At 45.1% G+C, this 14411-nt stretch overlaps 2 protein-coding genes across 4 annotated transcripts; one reads left to right on the top strand and one right to left on the bottom strand.

Moving 5' to 3' along the window:
- Window positions 1–358: 358 nt before the first annotated feature.
- On the bottom strand, window positions 359–8132 carry SETD4 (SET domain containing 4). 3 transcript variants are annotated; one of them, XM_048291337.1, is made up of 12 exons: window positions 8079–8132; window positions 7096–7199; window positions 6562–6657; window positions 5725–5762; window positions 5412–5500; window positions 4637–4778; window positions 4349–4531; window positions 3298–3472; window positions 2714–2795; window positions 2380–2460; window positions 1078–1201; window positions 359–818 (listed from the first exon to the last, which is right to left on the bottom strand). In XM_048291337.1, the coding sequence occupies exons 2-12, from the start codon at window positions 7163–7165 to the stop codon at window positions 684–686; spliced, it is 1215 nt and encodes a 404-aa protein (XP_048147294.1). In that variant the 5' UTR covers window positions 7166–7199; window positions 8079–8132; the 3' UTR covers window positions 359–683. The 3 variants fall into 3 exon arrangements, 2 of the variants coding, with proteins under 2 accessions (XP_048147294.1, XP_048147285.1); XM_048291328.1 differs by having other exon boundaries at window positions 4349–4778; XR_007200892.1 differs by lacking the exons at window positions 359–818; window positions 2714–2795 and having other exon boundaries at window positions 1184–1201; window positions 4349–4778.
- Window positions 8133–8166: 34 nt separating this feature from the next.
- Window positions 8167–14205, top strand: LOC125319783 (carbonyl reductase [NADPH] 1-like). Its single transcript, XM_048291352.1, has 4 exons — window positions 8167–8295; window positions 9396–9715; window positions 12297–12404; window positions 13221–14205. Exons 2-4 carry the CDS (start codon window positions 9430–9432, stop codon window positions 13655–13657), a joined length of 831 nt encoding a protein of 276 aa, XP_048147309.1. The 5' UTR covers window positions 8167–8295; window positions 9396–9429; the 3' UTR covers window positions 13658–14205.
- Window positions 14206–14411: the final 206 nt, after the last annotated feature.

Genomic DNA, 14411 nt, shown 5'->3' with positions numbered 1-14411 from the left:
AATCCCAGAATTGTTAAGGCTGGAAAAGACTTTAAGCTCAAAATTCAACCAGCACCACCACCATGGTCACCATTAAACCAAGTCCTCAATGCCACATCCACATTTTTGAACACTTCCAGGGATGGTGACTCCTCGCTGGGTATCCTATCCCAGTGTTTTACAACCCTTTCCATGAAAAAATAGTTCCTGATATCCAAGCTAAACTGACCAGGACTTAATGGGACTGATTAGAGTGTAAAATACGGTGGTGACTTAAAAATATAATTAAGGCAAATATGAAGGTAAATTGGCCCCAAGGATGTAAGAAATGGAGTTTCCAGCTCCAGCAAGGATTTCAGAAAAATAAAATGGAGAAGTCTTGTAGAAAATGAAGTAATATATTGATAAAAATAAGCACTTTTTAAAACCACATCATGGAAAATAATCACAACACAACCACAACTACAAAGGAAGTTTCTGCAGCTTAAATATGCCCTGAAATGCTTTTAAAAATTCTCTTTTCTCCAAACCACACAAGGAGCTCGAGCGCTTCACTTCAGCAGAACCTTTCGTGTGAATGTCAGCAAAGAACAAAATTATTCTGATGAATTTTTAAATTATTCTTTGCTGCTCAGGTCCATTAAAAGAGTAATAATCTGGCAATAATCCCAGACCAATTACAGCTGTCACAAGTCCAGGGGGGCTCAAGCTGTTGCCAAATTCAAGTTGCAAAGAATCTCAGCTGATTTTTGAAGGATCTTGAGGTCTTCTGAGCGCAGCATTTCCACCAAAGCCAGGTGGGTTTTGAGGTTCTCTTTGTCCTTTTTCAATTGGGAAATCTGGGGTTTAGACAAATGGGATGAAAGGATTAAAAATTGAGATTATTTAATAGGATATGAAGAGAAAATTTGTGGAAATCTGTAAGGATTTCATTAATTATGTTAAAATAGTGGGGGCTTTAAATTCCACAAGAGAAACTTTAATAGTAAAAAAGGGAAAAAAAAGGGGGAAAGGGAAAAATCATCACAGTTCTCACCCAGAAAATGACATTGTTATGATGGAGAAAGGAATCTGAGCTCCCTTGTTTTTCCACATTACCTGGAGAAGGACATGCTGGGTCTCCTCTATTAAAAAACGACAAATTTTTGCTGCTGTGTCCAGAGCCTGCTGTTCATTCCTGGCTGAAGTGACATCACCAAGCAGGGTCCTCCTCCAGCAGGCACTGGAACCAGAATGTTTAAACAACAGAGAATTATTTGCTGCACTCCCCAGCTGGATGCCAAACGTGGTTCTGCTGCACTGCCCCTCACCTGGGCTCGTAACCTATCCCAGGGATTTATTTTTAGTTCTTCTATCAATTTATTCCACTCAGCAATGAACCTTCAAAGCACAAACAACTCTGAACAACCCTTTTTTCATTAATTTATTCCCTCCTTTCATTTATTCCAAGCAAAGTGCAGGTTACTATTTTCTATCTCTGATTCTATCTCTGATGTTTGAGGCCGATTTGCCATTTGGAATAAATGTTCCAACTGCACTGACAGTCACTGGAGATGAATTTGAGCAACTTCCTTGGCCCTGGAATTCCAGCCTGTGGAACACATGACTCAAGGAAATCAAGGCAGGTTAAGAGCATTTAAAATTTCATCAAACCAACAGGAAAAAGGCCTAGAGTCTGAACCTTGAAGGAATATCTGAGGCTTGAAATAGAAAGGGAAAACAATGGGAGTGTGGTTATTAATACAAGAAAGAAAAACACCAAAGCAGCAATAGGGAAGTGACTTCACAGTGAATGGTGTTTTCTGTCTTTCTTCTTCTCACTTCTCACCTGGGGTCAATAAAACAGACACAGGAGACCCAAAAATTGTCCCAGTATGTCCCACACAGCCAGCAGAGAGCAAGAGTGAAGGGAAACAGAAAATATTGAAGGGTCTGGAAAACACATCCTGGGAGGAGCGGCTGAGGGAGCTGGGAAAGGGGCTCAGGCTGGAGCAGAGGAGGCTCAGGGGGGACCTCACTGCTCCCCACAAGTCCCTGCCAGGAGGGGCAGTGAGGGGTTGAGCTCTTTGGCCATGTCTCAGGTGAAAGGACGAGAGAAAATGGCCTTGAGTTGTACCAGGGGAGGCTCAGGTTGGAGATTGGGAAAGAAAATTCCCTCAGAGTGGTGAGGCCTTGGGATGAGCTGCCCAGGGAGTGCTGGAGTCACTGTCTCTGGGAGTGCTCAGGAGGAGTCTGGATGTGGCCCTTGGGGACAGGCTTTGGGGTGCTGCTGGTGCTGCTGGGGTGGCACTGGGTGATCCTGGAGGGCTCTGCCCACCTTGGAAGAGCCTTGGTGATTCCATGAAATAAAAGCAAATAGCACCTGCACATCCACCAAATATTCAGGGTGCTACAACTTACAATTCATCTGCTCCCAGACTCAACACCTTGAGGGCTGTGAGGAGTCTCCAGGATGGTCCATCCCATCCAAAGGTCAGGTTCCTACAAAGTCAAAAGTGATGAGATGAAGAGAAGGTGAGCTTTAGAGTGGTAGTTTTCTTCCTGAGACATGCCAGCCATGGAAGATCTCCAGCTTTGATGGTGGTGTTTACAACTGCTCTATCTCTCACAAGCAGTGAGTTTGCTAAAAACCAGATTTTTTTTTTAATTGGATTTTGATACTAGAAGCAAAATCTGACTCCCAGAAAACCTGAAGAAAAATCTCACCAGGAAACAAAGAAATTCAGATACCTACTCTAGGAAATCATGATCCTTTAGAATGGCAACTTTGGCCTTTCTCTGCTTGTCCAGTGGTGAGAAATATTTGAGGAGAGTTTCTGCAGAAAAATACAGTTTAAATATTTAAATATTTAAATTTAAATTGTATGTAAAAGAAACCACAACTATCAATTCTGAAATTACATTCCAACTATATTTTTCATGTAGGACTAAGATCAAAACCTGTTAAATTCTGGTGAACTTTCCAGAATTCTCAAAAGCTAACAGCAATCTCCAGGATTGTGTCCTTATAACAGAAATCCTGATTCAAACTGAAGTTAGGAACCACCCTCAGCAAGTTCAGCTTGTGGAGATCAGGATTTCAATCCTGAGGTCAAGGATGCAATCTAAGACATCCAGCTGGAATCTCTACACAGATGCTGTTTATAATCACAATTTCATAAAAGAAAATGTTAACAAAGAACATTTTTAATTAAAAAAAAATTAAATAATTAAACTCTATGCAAAGAGGTATCAAACCCTTTTCCACTCCTTGAGAATCTACATGCTCAGTTCTCTGTTATTGTGCCTTTCAATGTGCAGCCAGTCCATAAATCCAACCTGCTGAGACATAAACGCTGCTGTGAGGGTTATCCATGGCAACAAATCCATATTCCAGCAGCAGCCTCTGATTATCATGAGGTCCATAGCAGATAAAAACCTCCTGATATTTTTTGCACTGTGAATTTGTCCGAATTTCATAGCTCCTTGTCTGCTCATTAAACGCAGCCTTGACCTTCAGGGAATGAAAAAGAAAAGGTTTTACTCTTGGCAGGGTGCAAAAGGAAACAAACCTTGAATTTTAAGACCCCAAGGGATTGAACTTCTTGTTCAATTGTGGGGACTTCTTGGAGAGGCCCCAAATCTGCAATCACAGCTGGTCCCATGCAGAGCTGGCCTCTCCTGTGCTGTCCCAGCTCTCCGTTGGCACACAGAGCCTGACAGAAGGTGGAACTGCTCTCTGCACTTCCCTCAGGCTGCTCTGAGGCTTCAGCCAGAGGTGAAGCAACACAGGGACCGTGGAACTTGGAATTTGTCTCAGGACAAGGAATTTGTCTTGCTTTTAGGAGTAGATCAGGGCTGTGTTTACAAGTGGCTCTTCCCAAAACCCGCTCTGGATGCAAATCTCCCCCAGCCACTGTGGGCTCTCCCTGTACCTTGGCTTTGCTGCACAAACTGAAACATCTGAATTACAGAATCCCAGAATGTTTGGGTTGGAAGGAACCTTAAATATCTTGTTCCACCCCCTGCCATGGGCAGGGACACCTCCCACTGTCCCAGGCTGCTCCAAGCCCCAATGTCCAGCCTGGCCTTGGGCACTGCCAGGGATCCAGGGGCAGCCCCAGCTGCTCTGGGAATTCCATCCCAGTCCCTTCCCACCCTCCCAGGGAACAATTCCTTCCCAATATCCCATCTAACCCTACCTTCTGGCATTTTGAAGCCCTTCCCCCTCATCCTGGCACTCCAGTTCCTGAGGATCTGAGATATCTTTCCCCCTGCAAGATCTCTCCCTGACCTCCCCACACTCCTCATCCATCACAGAAATGCAGGTGGCATTGACAGAGTGCATTTACAGATCAAGAAATTTACTGATCTATTTTGAGTTTCTTACCTGAACATTTGGGCTGTGGTTTAGCAAATCTAAATATGGTGCCAATGCATAAACATCTGGCTCCAGGGAAAAACATTCCCTGTGTGGATGTTTCATGTAGATTGTCCTGGTATTTATAGTGCACCAAGCCCACTCCAAAGCGCTGTAGTTAAAAATAGTTCCTGTGTTCTCAGCAAATAAAGGCTGCAGGGAAGAGAAGAAAGCTCTGGAAGATCTGAACAACTCTTGGATCATCATTTTTTGCTCCTGAGCCTTCTTTTTTAAGGGTTTTGGGAGAACATTTATTACATCATGGTCCAAACAAGCAGGGCAAGTGTAAGTTTTGGGTAGAACATCCAGGTAGGGCTTCCATGGAGATTTCTCCCCAGCGTGTTTCTCTGCTATCAAAAACGTGCACAGTGCCAGCAAAGGAGACACACGGGGCTTCCATCTGTTGGAAAATAATATAAAATAAAAATAAAAGTAAAAATAAAAATAAATACCAACACAGCAGATTGGCAGAGGTGAGATGGGAAATGGACACAGCAGTGTTTCATCTCTCTCAGAGTTCTTTGGAAGTTATAAATAGCTTCTGTTTGAAACTTCTTTGTAGCTAATCTCCAAGACTTTTTTGGCTGATTTCAAAGGGGCAATAAAAGCTGATTTGTAATAACTTCAGGTTCACCCCTTGGGTTGGTTTTTTTAGGATACACTACAAGTATTCGATACCCAACATGGGGCTTTGTTCCAAACTTTCTAAAAGGCCATGGCTTTGCAGCCCCATTATATCTTCCTTCTCCTATTGAAGCTTACTCACAAATTCCCAAAAAAACATTCCTAATTGATGTTTAGGTCCAAGCAGGCTCTGAGGCAACTCAAGCTCCAGCCTGTGCTCCCTCTCTCCAGCTCTGCCAAGCAGAAAGGGGATGCTCAGTATCCAAACCTCTCCTGTGTGAGCATTCCACACCCACGAGATGCTGGCACCACTCAGGAGATTCAGTCTGAAGCTCCCGCACCCCTTCAGATGATTCATTACTCCTGAACAACCCCCACCAAAGGCCATCAAGTGTCACTTGTCACTTACTTCACAATGTATCCTCCCAAGCAGCTGCTGAGGACAGTGCCCGTGGTGAGCAAACACTTCTCAGGCAATGAAATAACCAGATCTCCTGCCTTTGAGGGAGGAGAATAAAAAAATCACACACAAGGAATAGTAAAAATCAAGTGTAAAGGACTCATCTAATTACTGTGGGGACTGGTGGTTTCACATTATGGCTGCAACAATCTAAAAGTCAGAAATTACACTCACTACAGAATTCTGAGCTTTGCTTGCTGCAAAAACCATTAAATGTCAAAAAAATCTGAAGAGCTCCTGCATCAGAACCAACATCACTCACCTGAAGAGCTTTTGTTGCCATCAATCCTCTTCCTGTCCCTGAAGAAGAGGGAACAAAGAGCAGGAGTAAATAAAGGTATACATGGAAAATCAGCAGTCGATGATCAGGTCAGCAAGGAAAAGCTCCAAAAGAGCAGACATTATGTCTTACAAAACATAAATCCAATTATGGACTGTTCCAGAGATATACCTCATTTCTTTTTCCTCCAGTTCTCTTTATTTTTCAGGATCTTTTCCCTGCATCTCCCGCAGCATTTGCTGGCCAGTTCCAGCAATTATTTGACTTTTTTTTCCTCCCAGTTATAGCAATTATTCAACTTCTTTTTCTCAATTTTTTCCTCAAACACATCTTTCATCACCAGCTGCAGCTCTTGGTGTCAGATTTCTAACTAAACTTCAGGATTTCTAGTCACAATATTTTTCTCTGATCCATTCTATTCTTGATATCTCTGTCTATAATATTACAAAATGTTTTAAATATAACCTACATAAAGAGAAAAAATATAAGTATAAATCTTTACTGTAAACATTACTAAGTGAACCTCAGCTCTCTGCTGAACTTGCCTAGGGAAAAAAAGATGAACAAGTTACAATGAGGTTAAATTCCAATACTGGAAACTCCTTTATTCTTTAAAACTGTATTATTAACACTTCAAATTTTGGCTTTTTCAGGCCTCCATATCTACTTTTTAATGTTAAATTGACATTCCAAAAACCCTTAAAAGAGTAACTGGCTTTTTTTCCAGATGCCAGCCAGGTGCATAGTTCAGAATGAAAGCAGGAATACAAAATTCTTAGACAAATCAGAAATTTGTACGATCAATAATTAAAGCATTACCCCAGAACTCTGCTGGCCTTAAATTAGTGCCTTCAAATCCTCTCTCTTTTAGCCATTTCTGAAGTTTAATGTATTCCAGCTTGTGACTGCAGTTGACTAAAAATAGGAAGAAAAATTAATGCTATTAAAGAGCATTCTGTTGGAAAATAAAAGAAATAGAAACATTTTACTCTATAGTCAGAAAAACCATATTTTGGACATTTTAGAGCATAATAGAATAGCAAGAAAGGCTCCCATTGAACGAAACAAATTCTAGGCCTCTGGGAGTTCTCAGAACTGTGTGAGTTATTCAGCATATCGAAGGAATTTTAGAATAATGTAATATTTGCCATTAGGCAGAAAAGAGAGCTCAGAAAATTCACCGTGCTCTGCTTGGGACTGCAAAGCAATGCCAGAACATTTGTATACAAAAAAAGGTAACATTTATGGATGTATTTTTCCAAGCACAAAGGCTTTTGCCAAATATAAATAATAAAATGACACCTTGAGAAACAATTGGTTATTTTATTATTTAACTCCCAGGGATGAGGATACCTCCATCCATAAAACTCTTCAAGTGTTTTCTTCTTCTTTTTCGACCTGTTCGACCTCTATTTTTCTTCATATTAGGCAACAGATTTTGCCTTTTTTTAAACAACCTGAATTTAAAAAAAAAAAAATCAAAAAATAAATTATTTAGAAACATTTAAAGTCACTTTCAAATTTCTTACTGTGAGGGTGGGCAGGCCCTGGCACAGGGTGCCCAGAGCAGCTGGGGCTGCCCCTGGATCCCTGGCAGTGCCCAAGGCCAGGCTGGACATTGGGGCTGGGAGCAGCCTGGGACAGTGGGAGGTGTCCCTGCCCATGGAACTGGATGGGATGGGATGATATTTCATAGACTCATGGAATATCCTGAGCTGGAAGGACCCACAGGGATCACCCAGTCCCACCCCTGGCCCTGCCCAGACCCCCCAACAATCCCAGCCTGGGCATCCCTGGCAGCGCTGCCCAAACGCTCCTGGAGCTCTGGCAGCCTCGGGGCCGTGCCCATTCCCTGGGGAGCCTGGGCAGTGCCCAGCAGCCTCTGGGAAAAGAATATTTCCCCGATCTCCTTCCTCTTGCCAAAACTGCCCTGAACTGAACCTCAAAGCGCAGCTTTTCCCTGCCATGAGGGTCTCAGGAAACCGGCATCACCCACAAGCGTTCGGGCTTCTCCAGCGGTGGGGCCTCCACTCCATCCCATTCCATTAGGTTGAAAAGACCTCAGAGATCATCGAGTCCAAACCCCATCCCATCCCACCCTCAGAAGTGGGAATCCTGTGCTATCCAGACCCCCATTCCCGGCTTAGCACAAACGCCCGGGACTGGAGGGAGAGAAAAGGCCCCGGCAGCGCTGCGAGAGCGGGAACTTCCTGAGGGACTGCCCGTGCCCCGCGCACCCTCCCCGGGACACCCAACCGCATCCTCCCCTGCGAGCCCAGATTATGAATCCCGAGTCTCTCCCGGGCTGGAAGTGCTGCCCGGTGTCCCAAACCCACCAGCCGGAGGGGACACAAGCACCGACATTCCCTCGCTGTCTCTTTCCGCGACTCCCCGCCCGCTCTCCCGCCCCTGAGGCGGAGCTGCCCCGCCATCTTAGGGGCGTCCCCGTTTCCCTCCCCCGTGGTTTGGAAGTGTCTGTGCTTTGGGAATAACGTGTCCTGTCTTCGCTGTGTGGAGCCGAGGGACGAGGGAGAGGCCCCCGCGGTGCTAGAGGTGGGTGATGGGATGCTGGATGTCCCCCCGGACCCTTCACCCCCGCGTCCCCCTCAGGGGGTTGGGGTTCATGGCGGCCCGCAGGTTCCCTCCCCGTGAGGGGGACAAGTGGGGACTGAAGGAGACTTGCGGTGAGGTTGGAAGAGGGCTCCTGACTTTGAGAAGTCACTCCGGACCTACTAGAAGTGTTATATCCTCGCTGGATGCCTGCTTAGGGTTACAAGTAAATTTGGAAGAGATACGGCAGTGATGCCAAAAGGGAACAAGCGCAGTGTTTAAACTTGCTTTATGGGGGGAAATGCAGCTTCTTTAAATGCACTATATCGGTTAGAAAAGCAGCAAGCAGGTTTTCCTGATGGTGTGTTACACAACCAACCATTGTAGTCAGCCTGTGGGCTGCTGCTTCCCCCAGAAAAGGCTGTAATTGCTCCTCCTTCCTGGCACTGGAAGATAAAGCTATGCCATCCCTTTTTTTTTTCATGGTTTGGGACCTTAAAGATAATCCAGTTCCAACCCTTGCCATGGATAGGGATACCTTGCACTACACCAGGTTGCTCGGGTTTTGGGCCTGAGTTTTTAAGTAAAACTTGAGCTGAACCAATTGAATATTCCTAAAAGATGGGAAGCCTTTCTGTGAGGTGTAAGTGCAGAAGAACTGACTCCCACAAAAAGTTAATTTAGTACTAAAAATGAGTTATTAACGTTTTTTAGTCCAGATGTTTCTTTCTTCTTTTTTACCCATCACCAGCTGGCCTTTCTTCAGAACACTTAACACCAGATCTCTCTGTGAATACCTCCTGCTCCCTTAGGAATTTACATGTCTTGAACAGGAATGTAGTTTCTTTCACATAATCCAAGGTGGAACTTTAAACAGTATTTTAAAGAAAAACCACTTGCCTAGGGAGGCTGTGGACTCCACGCCTCTGGAAGTGTTCAAGGCCAGGTTGAACGGGGCTTGGAGCAACCTGGGATAGTGGAAGGTGTCCCTGGCCATGAGATGATCTTTAAGGTCCCTTCCAACCCAAACCATCCCATGATTCTAATTCCTTTTCAAACAGCCGTTTTGTCTGTCTGGCTGAATTTTAATTTGCTGTTGGCAGTTCCTGGCACCTTGGCTCGCGTCCCGAGGGGACAATGTCTAACGTGCAGGTGGCTGTGGTGACGGGGTCCAACAAAGGGATTGGCTTGGCCATCGTGCGGGCCCTGTGCAAGCAATTCCCGGGGGATGTGTACCTGACATCCCGGGATCCCGGCCGTGGCCAGGCTGCCGTGGCACAGCTCCAGCAGGAGGGGCTGCGGCCGCTCTTCCACCAGCTGGATATCGATGACCTGCAGAGCATCCGAGTGCTCCGGGACTTCCTGAAGGAGAAGTATGGAGGGCTCAATGTGCTGGTGAACAACGCAGGCATCGCTTTCAAAGGTAGGAAGTGCTCTGCTGGGATAGTCCTGTGTTCTGCCAAGCTGTGGGGAGAGGGCAGTGGGTGCAGCCAACACTTCTGTGCCAGTGCTGTGCTGCATTTTCGCTTGGGCAAGCTTCCCATCTTAAGTATGATGTGAGAACAGTGTGCCAGGGGAGGTTCAGGTTGGACATCAGGAGGAATCTCTTCCTGGAAAGGGTGGTCAGGCCTTGACAGGGACTGCCCAAGGAGGTTTGGAGTGCCCGTCCCTGGAGGTGTCCGAGGAAGGCCTGGATGTGGCATTTTGGGCTGGGGACAAAGTGGGTGTCAGGCACAGCTGGGACCTGATGAGCTGGGAGGGCTTTTCCAGCCATAATGATTCCGTGATTCTGTAAACATGCTTCCCTGGTGGGTTGTGTTTGTACCACATGGAAATATTGAGGCACACAGGGCAGGTGAGCTGGGTTGGATTAATTGTCTTCAGTGCTCAGGAGTTTCACCAGGGCCATGGGAGCCCATCACCATCGGGAATATCAGCCCTGTGCCTCAGGGATCTGTGTTTTCTCTCTTCTCCACCCCCATGCTTTGGTCTTTGCGTTATCTGCTCAGGGACTCCAGCTGATAAAAAAGAACTTTTGTCCCACGGTGGCTTTTGTCATCTCGAACTTTCTCAGGCCATTCAGTCACCTCTAAACCAGTTCACCCAAATCCTGCTGTGCTGAGCAAGAATTTAACCCTTTCACCTTCCAGTGGGCAGAAAGGCTGGGAAAGTGAGAAAGACACAGCAGTTTCAAGGTGCAAGGATGCATTTCTGTTATGTGTATGAAATCCAGAATCATGTTAGCTCCAGACAGAGTCTGGCTGATGGTTCTGTGGAGGGCATTGTGCCCCTGTGCCCCTGTGCTCAGGTGAGAGCCCACCTGCAGAGCTGCCCCAGCCCTGGGACCAGCACAGGGAGGACGTGGAGCTGCTGGAGAGAGGCCAGAGGAGGCACCAGGATGAGCAGAGGGATGGAGCAGCTCTGCTGGGAGGAAAGGCTGCGAGAGCTGGGATTGTTCAGCCTGGAGAGGAGAAGCTTTGGGCTGAGCTCAGTGTGGCCTTCCAAGAGGCAATGGCTTCACACTGAAAGAGAGAAGGGAACTTCTCATGGAGTGGGAATGCAGTGATGTTCTGAAGCTCAGTCACTTTTTTGCCTGTTACTTTTTAGGGAAATTGCTTGTGTTCAAGATCAGCTTAATAGGGGGCAACTCTTAATAGAATTGTCTGAGCTTCAGGGTGTGCTCAGGAAAGATTCCAGCAGCAGTTACAGTATCACTTCCAGGTGTTTAGCCTAGAGGTTCCTCAAGCTGACAACAACTGAGTCAGCAGCAGGGCACATAATTTAGAATGTGATAAAGGATCCTCTCGTAACTGTTGCTGTTTAAGAATTTGCTGTGATGCTTCTCTCGTAGTTTTGTTTTAATTCTTGCTTCCCAGATTGGTGTTTCTACCCAAGCTTGCTTCTTGCCTCATCAAATTTCTGCTGCCATCCCAGAATTTATGCTTTCCTTTCTTTGTTGTAGCATTGTGAGCTATTGCAGTCTGTCCCAAGACTTGCCATTTGGCAAATCCCAAGATTTGCCATTAAGTTTTGTTATTTTGGTTTTGTGCTGCACTTATCCAGCAAAGACCTTAATCCAACAAAACCCATTCCTGTATGAAATGGTGGTGGAGCTGTGATTGTCTTCTGGATAACCCTGTCTGGGAAGAGTTGTCTAATAAAGCTCCTCAAATCAAGTGTAGATGTTACAATATATCTTGTTAGACACATGAGTGGCGTTTGAAGGTGGGGAAGTTCTCTCCCACAAGGAAGGGAGGGTATGGAAGCCAGAGTTTGGACTTCTGTAGGTTTTTGGTTCTCCTACTGCCATAACCCTGGCCATGGGTCATGATCTGGCTTCAGGTGTGAGATTTAAATGCAAGTAAGTGATTTGCAAGTGAGCATGAGTCATTAAACTGTGTTTTGCAATAAAAACCACATCAAATAATAACCTGTTACTATTTCTCTTTTGAATTATCATGGGTTTGGAGACAAGTGAACACCTGCCCAGTCCGGGCAGGTGGCTCCATCCCTGCCCAGACGGAGCCTGGAGCAATGCTGGGACTTCAACTCTTGGTTCCCCCTCCAAGTGCAGGTGCTGAGCCCACAGCAATCCCTCCCCACTTGTGGTGGTGCCCAGCTGCCACTTCTGTGTGATGAAATCATCCCCTTCCAGAGCAGTTCCATGGTTTCCTTCCACTCACCTCAGCGAGCTCCTTTTCCTGGCTCCAATTCCCACATTTCACTTGTGATCTGTCACCTCAGGGGTGATTTGTGACACAAGTGTTGCTCATGTTTGGGGATGGTTGGGGATTTCTGTTAGTTTGGTCAGACTGCACCAAATCCTGCCTCTGCCTTCTTTGTAGAAGCTTTTCTTATATATTTTGATTCATCATATGCCTGTTTTCTAATTATTAAAAATGCCAACTAAGGTAGACTTTTGGGGTTTGGTAACTTCTATTCAAACAGTATTACAATTCTGATTTTTGTTATTTTTTCCTATTCCTCCCACCTCTTATGACCAGTACATGACACAACTCCATTTGCTGTCCAAGCTGAGGTTACACTGAAGACAAACTTTTTTGGAACCAGGAATGTTTGCACAGAATTGTTACCTCTTATGAAGCCTTATGGTAAGTGAAACAAAGCAAGTAAAGAAATAGTTTTGAGGGAATTTTGGCCCTTTTAAATGGGAAATTCTGTCCAGTCTCAGGCACTGCACCAGTGTTTTGGAGTTTGATGTGGTGCTGTGATGTGTTTGCTGCTATAAATAAAATATGTCTCTCCTAACATTTAAATACATCGAGGTTTTCAAGAAAAAAAAAAGTCAAGTAGATGAAAAACAAGTTGTTAGTTCCCAGGGAAGAAGGAAAAAACAAAGTAAATGAATTTTGGGGAGAGAAGAAACAGTGCCAACATTGCAGTCTAGTCCTCTTGTACTAAAGTGAAGGATGACTGTGTTAATAAAGTCATTAACAGAAAGAATTAATTTCTGTGGTTTTTAAAATTAAATCCCCAAATTCACCACCAGAATGGCTGTGAAGTTGCAGGAAAGAGGGGAAACAGTGCAACCTAATTTTGGAGATGACGAGTGATTTACTGATTCAGCTGACTTGTACCTCTTGCTGAAGTGCTGGGAGATAAATCCTTAAATTTGTGAATCTCTAGGTATTGTTCCTACTCTGAGTGTACCTACAGATTGTGAGGTTGTTTCCTGGAGGTTTAGCTGAAACTTTTGCAGATTCACACCTTAAATTACCCTCTGTAATGGAGTTTATTAGAAAGAAGAACATTGACTTAACTCTGATCTTACAGGAGCTCTGCAAAACAACCCACCAAATTATTTTACAGGTATTCACCTGAGGAGTGAATCCAGAACTGTGGAGCAGCCTCTCTTCAGTGCTGGGCTTAAAATGTGTGAAAATAATCAGTTTTTATTCTCTTTTCAGGTCGAGTGGTGAATGTCTCCAGCATGGTGAGCAGCTCAGCCCTGGGAGGCTGCAGCCAAGAGCTGCAGCAGAAATTCCGCAGTGACACCATCACTGAGGAGGAGTTGGTGCAGCTCATGACCAAATTTGTAGAAGACACTAAGAAAAGTGTCCATGAGAAAGAGGGTTGGCCAAACACTGCCTATGGGGTGTCCAAAATTGGGGTCACGGTCTTGTCCAGGATCCAAGCCCGGTTGTTAAACGAGGAAAGGAAAGGCGACCACATCCTGCTCAATGCCTGCTGCCCTGGCTGGGTGAGGACAGACATGGCAGGTCCCAAAGCCACCAAGTCCCCAGATGAGGGGGCTGAGACCCCCGTTTATTTGGCCCTTTTGCCTTCCAATGCTGATGCTCCTCATGGCCAGTTTGTGAGTAACAAAACTGTCAGACCCTGGTGAGCTCAGGAAGGTGGGGGTGGAAAGGTGCCTGACATTGTTTTCCTGATTTCACTCCTAATTCCATCATTGCCAGCCCTTTCCCCACTCCCCCTGGGATGGATCTCAGACATGGAGCTGGGATGAGGAAACAGGTGCCTTATCTCTCATCACAGTAGATCTTTCCAGGATCCAGAGCTGCTGTTTGAGGCTGCACAGGGTTTCTTAAAGAGGATGGGGTTGTTTTAGAGCTCCTGTGATCTGTCTGTGGGGGAGACTCAAGACCAGAATCACAGTTGTGCAGACATTCCTTACTATCAGAACTAAATGGAACTAGGTGAAAATAAAAAATAGCACTGATCCACCATTTATAGCCAAACATAATCAGTTGGTTTTATTAATATATCAATAAATAATTTCTGATTTATATTCATCCAAGTGGCTTATTCTGGTAGTAAAAACTTAGAAAGTTTGAAAATATATTTTCATTTTTTGCAGCTAAGTTTGTGGCTGGAATTTGTGATGTCTGCACTGGATACAGAGAGAATAAACTACAGACCTGACACAACAAAGTGTTCCTCAGTTCCTTTATTGCACAGCCAATTTCCTTAATAAATTCTGGATTAAGTGCTTTCCACATAGCAGGAGTAAGAACTGTAAGTGGTGTGGAGAGCTCTGCATTTGCTTTAAATGCTGCTTATGGCCTTTCACGTGCTCAGAGTTGAAAAATTACCTCTTCTGAGGCTGAAGGAGCTGGAAACAATTGTGCATAAAGCTG

Source organism: Corvus hawaiiensis, chromosome 2, assembly GCF_020740725.1.
Source record: "Corvus hawaiiensis isolate bCorHaw1 chromosome 2, bCorHaw1.pri.cur, whole genome shotgun sequence".
Taxonomy (NCBI): domain Eukaryota; kingdom Metazoa; phylum Chordata; class Aves; order Passeriformes; family Corvidae; genus Corvus; species Corvus hawaiiensis.
This window is presented reverse-complemented; position numbering and strand designations above follow the sequence as displayed.

Coding starts and splice junctions, on each gene's coding strand:
- SETD4 (XM_048291328.1), bottom strand. CDS start 7,165: ATGAAGAAAAATAGAGGTCGAACAGGTCGAAAAAGAAGAAGAAAACAC. Junction 4,779..5,411: donor TTGGGAGGATACATTGTGAA/GTAAGTGACAAG, acceptor ATTTTCCAACAG/ATGGAAGCCCCGTGTGTCTC. Junction 3,473..4,348: donor ACCACAGCCCAAATGTTCAG/GTAAGAAACTCA, acceptor CATTCCCTGAAG/GTCAAGGCTGCGTTTAATGA.
- LOC125319783 (XM_048291352.1), top strand. CDS start 9,430: ATGTCTAACGTGCAGGTGGCTGTGGTGACGGGGTCCAACAAAGGGATT. Junction 9,716..12,296: donor CGCAGGCATCGCTTTCAAAG/GTAGGAAGTGCT, acceptor TCTTATGACCAG/TACATGACACAACTCCATTT. Junction 12,405..13,220: donor ACCTCTTATGAAGCCTTATG/GTAAGTGAAACA, acceptor TTCTCTTTTCAG/GTCGAGTGGTGAATGTCTCC.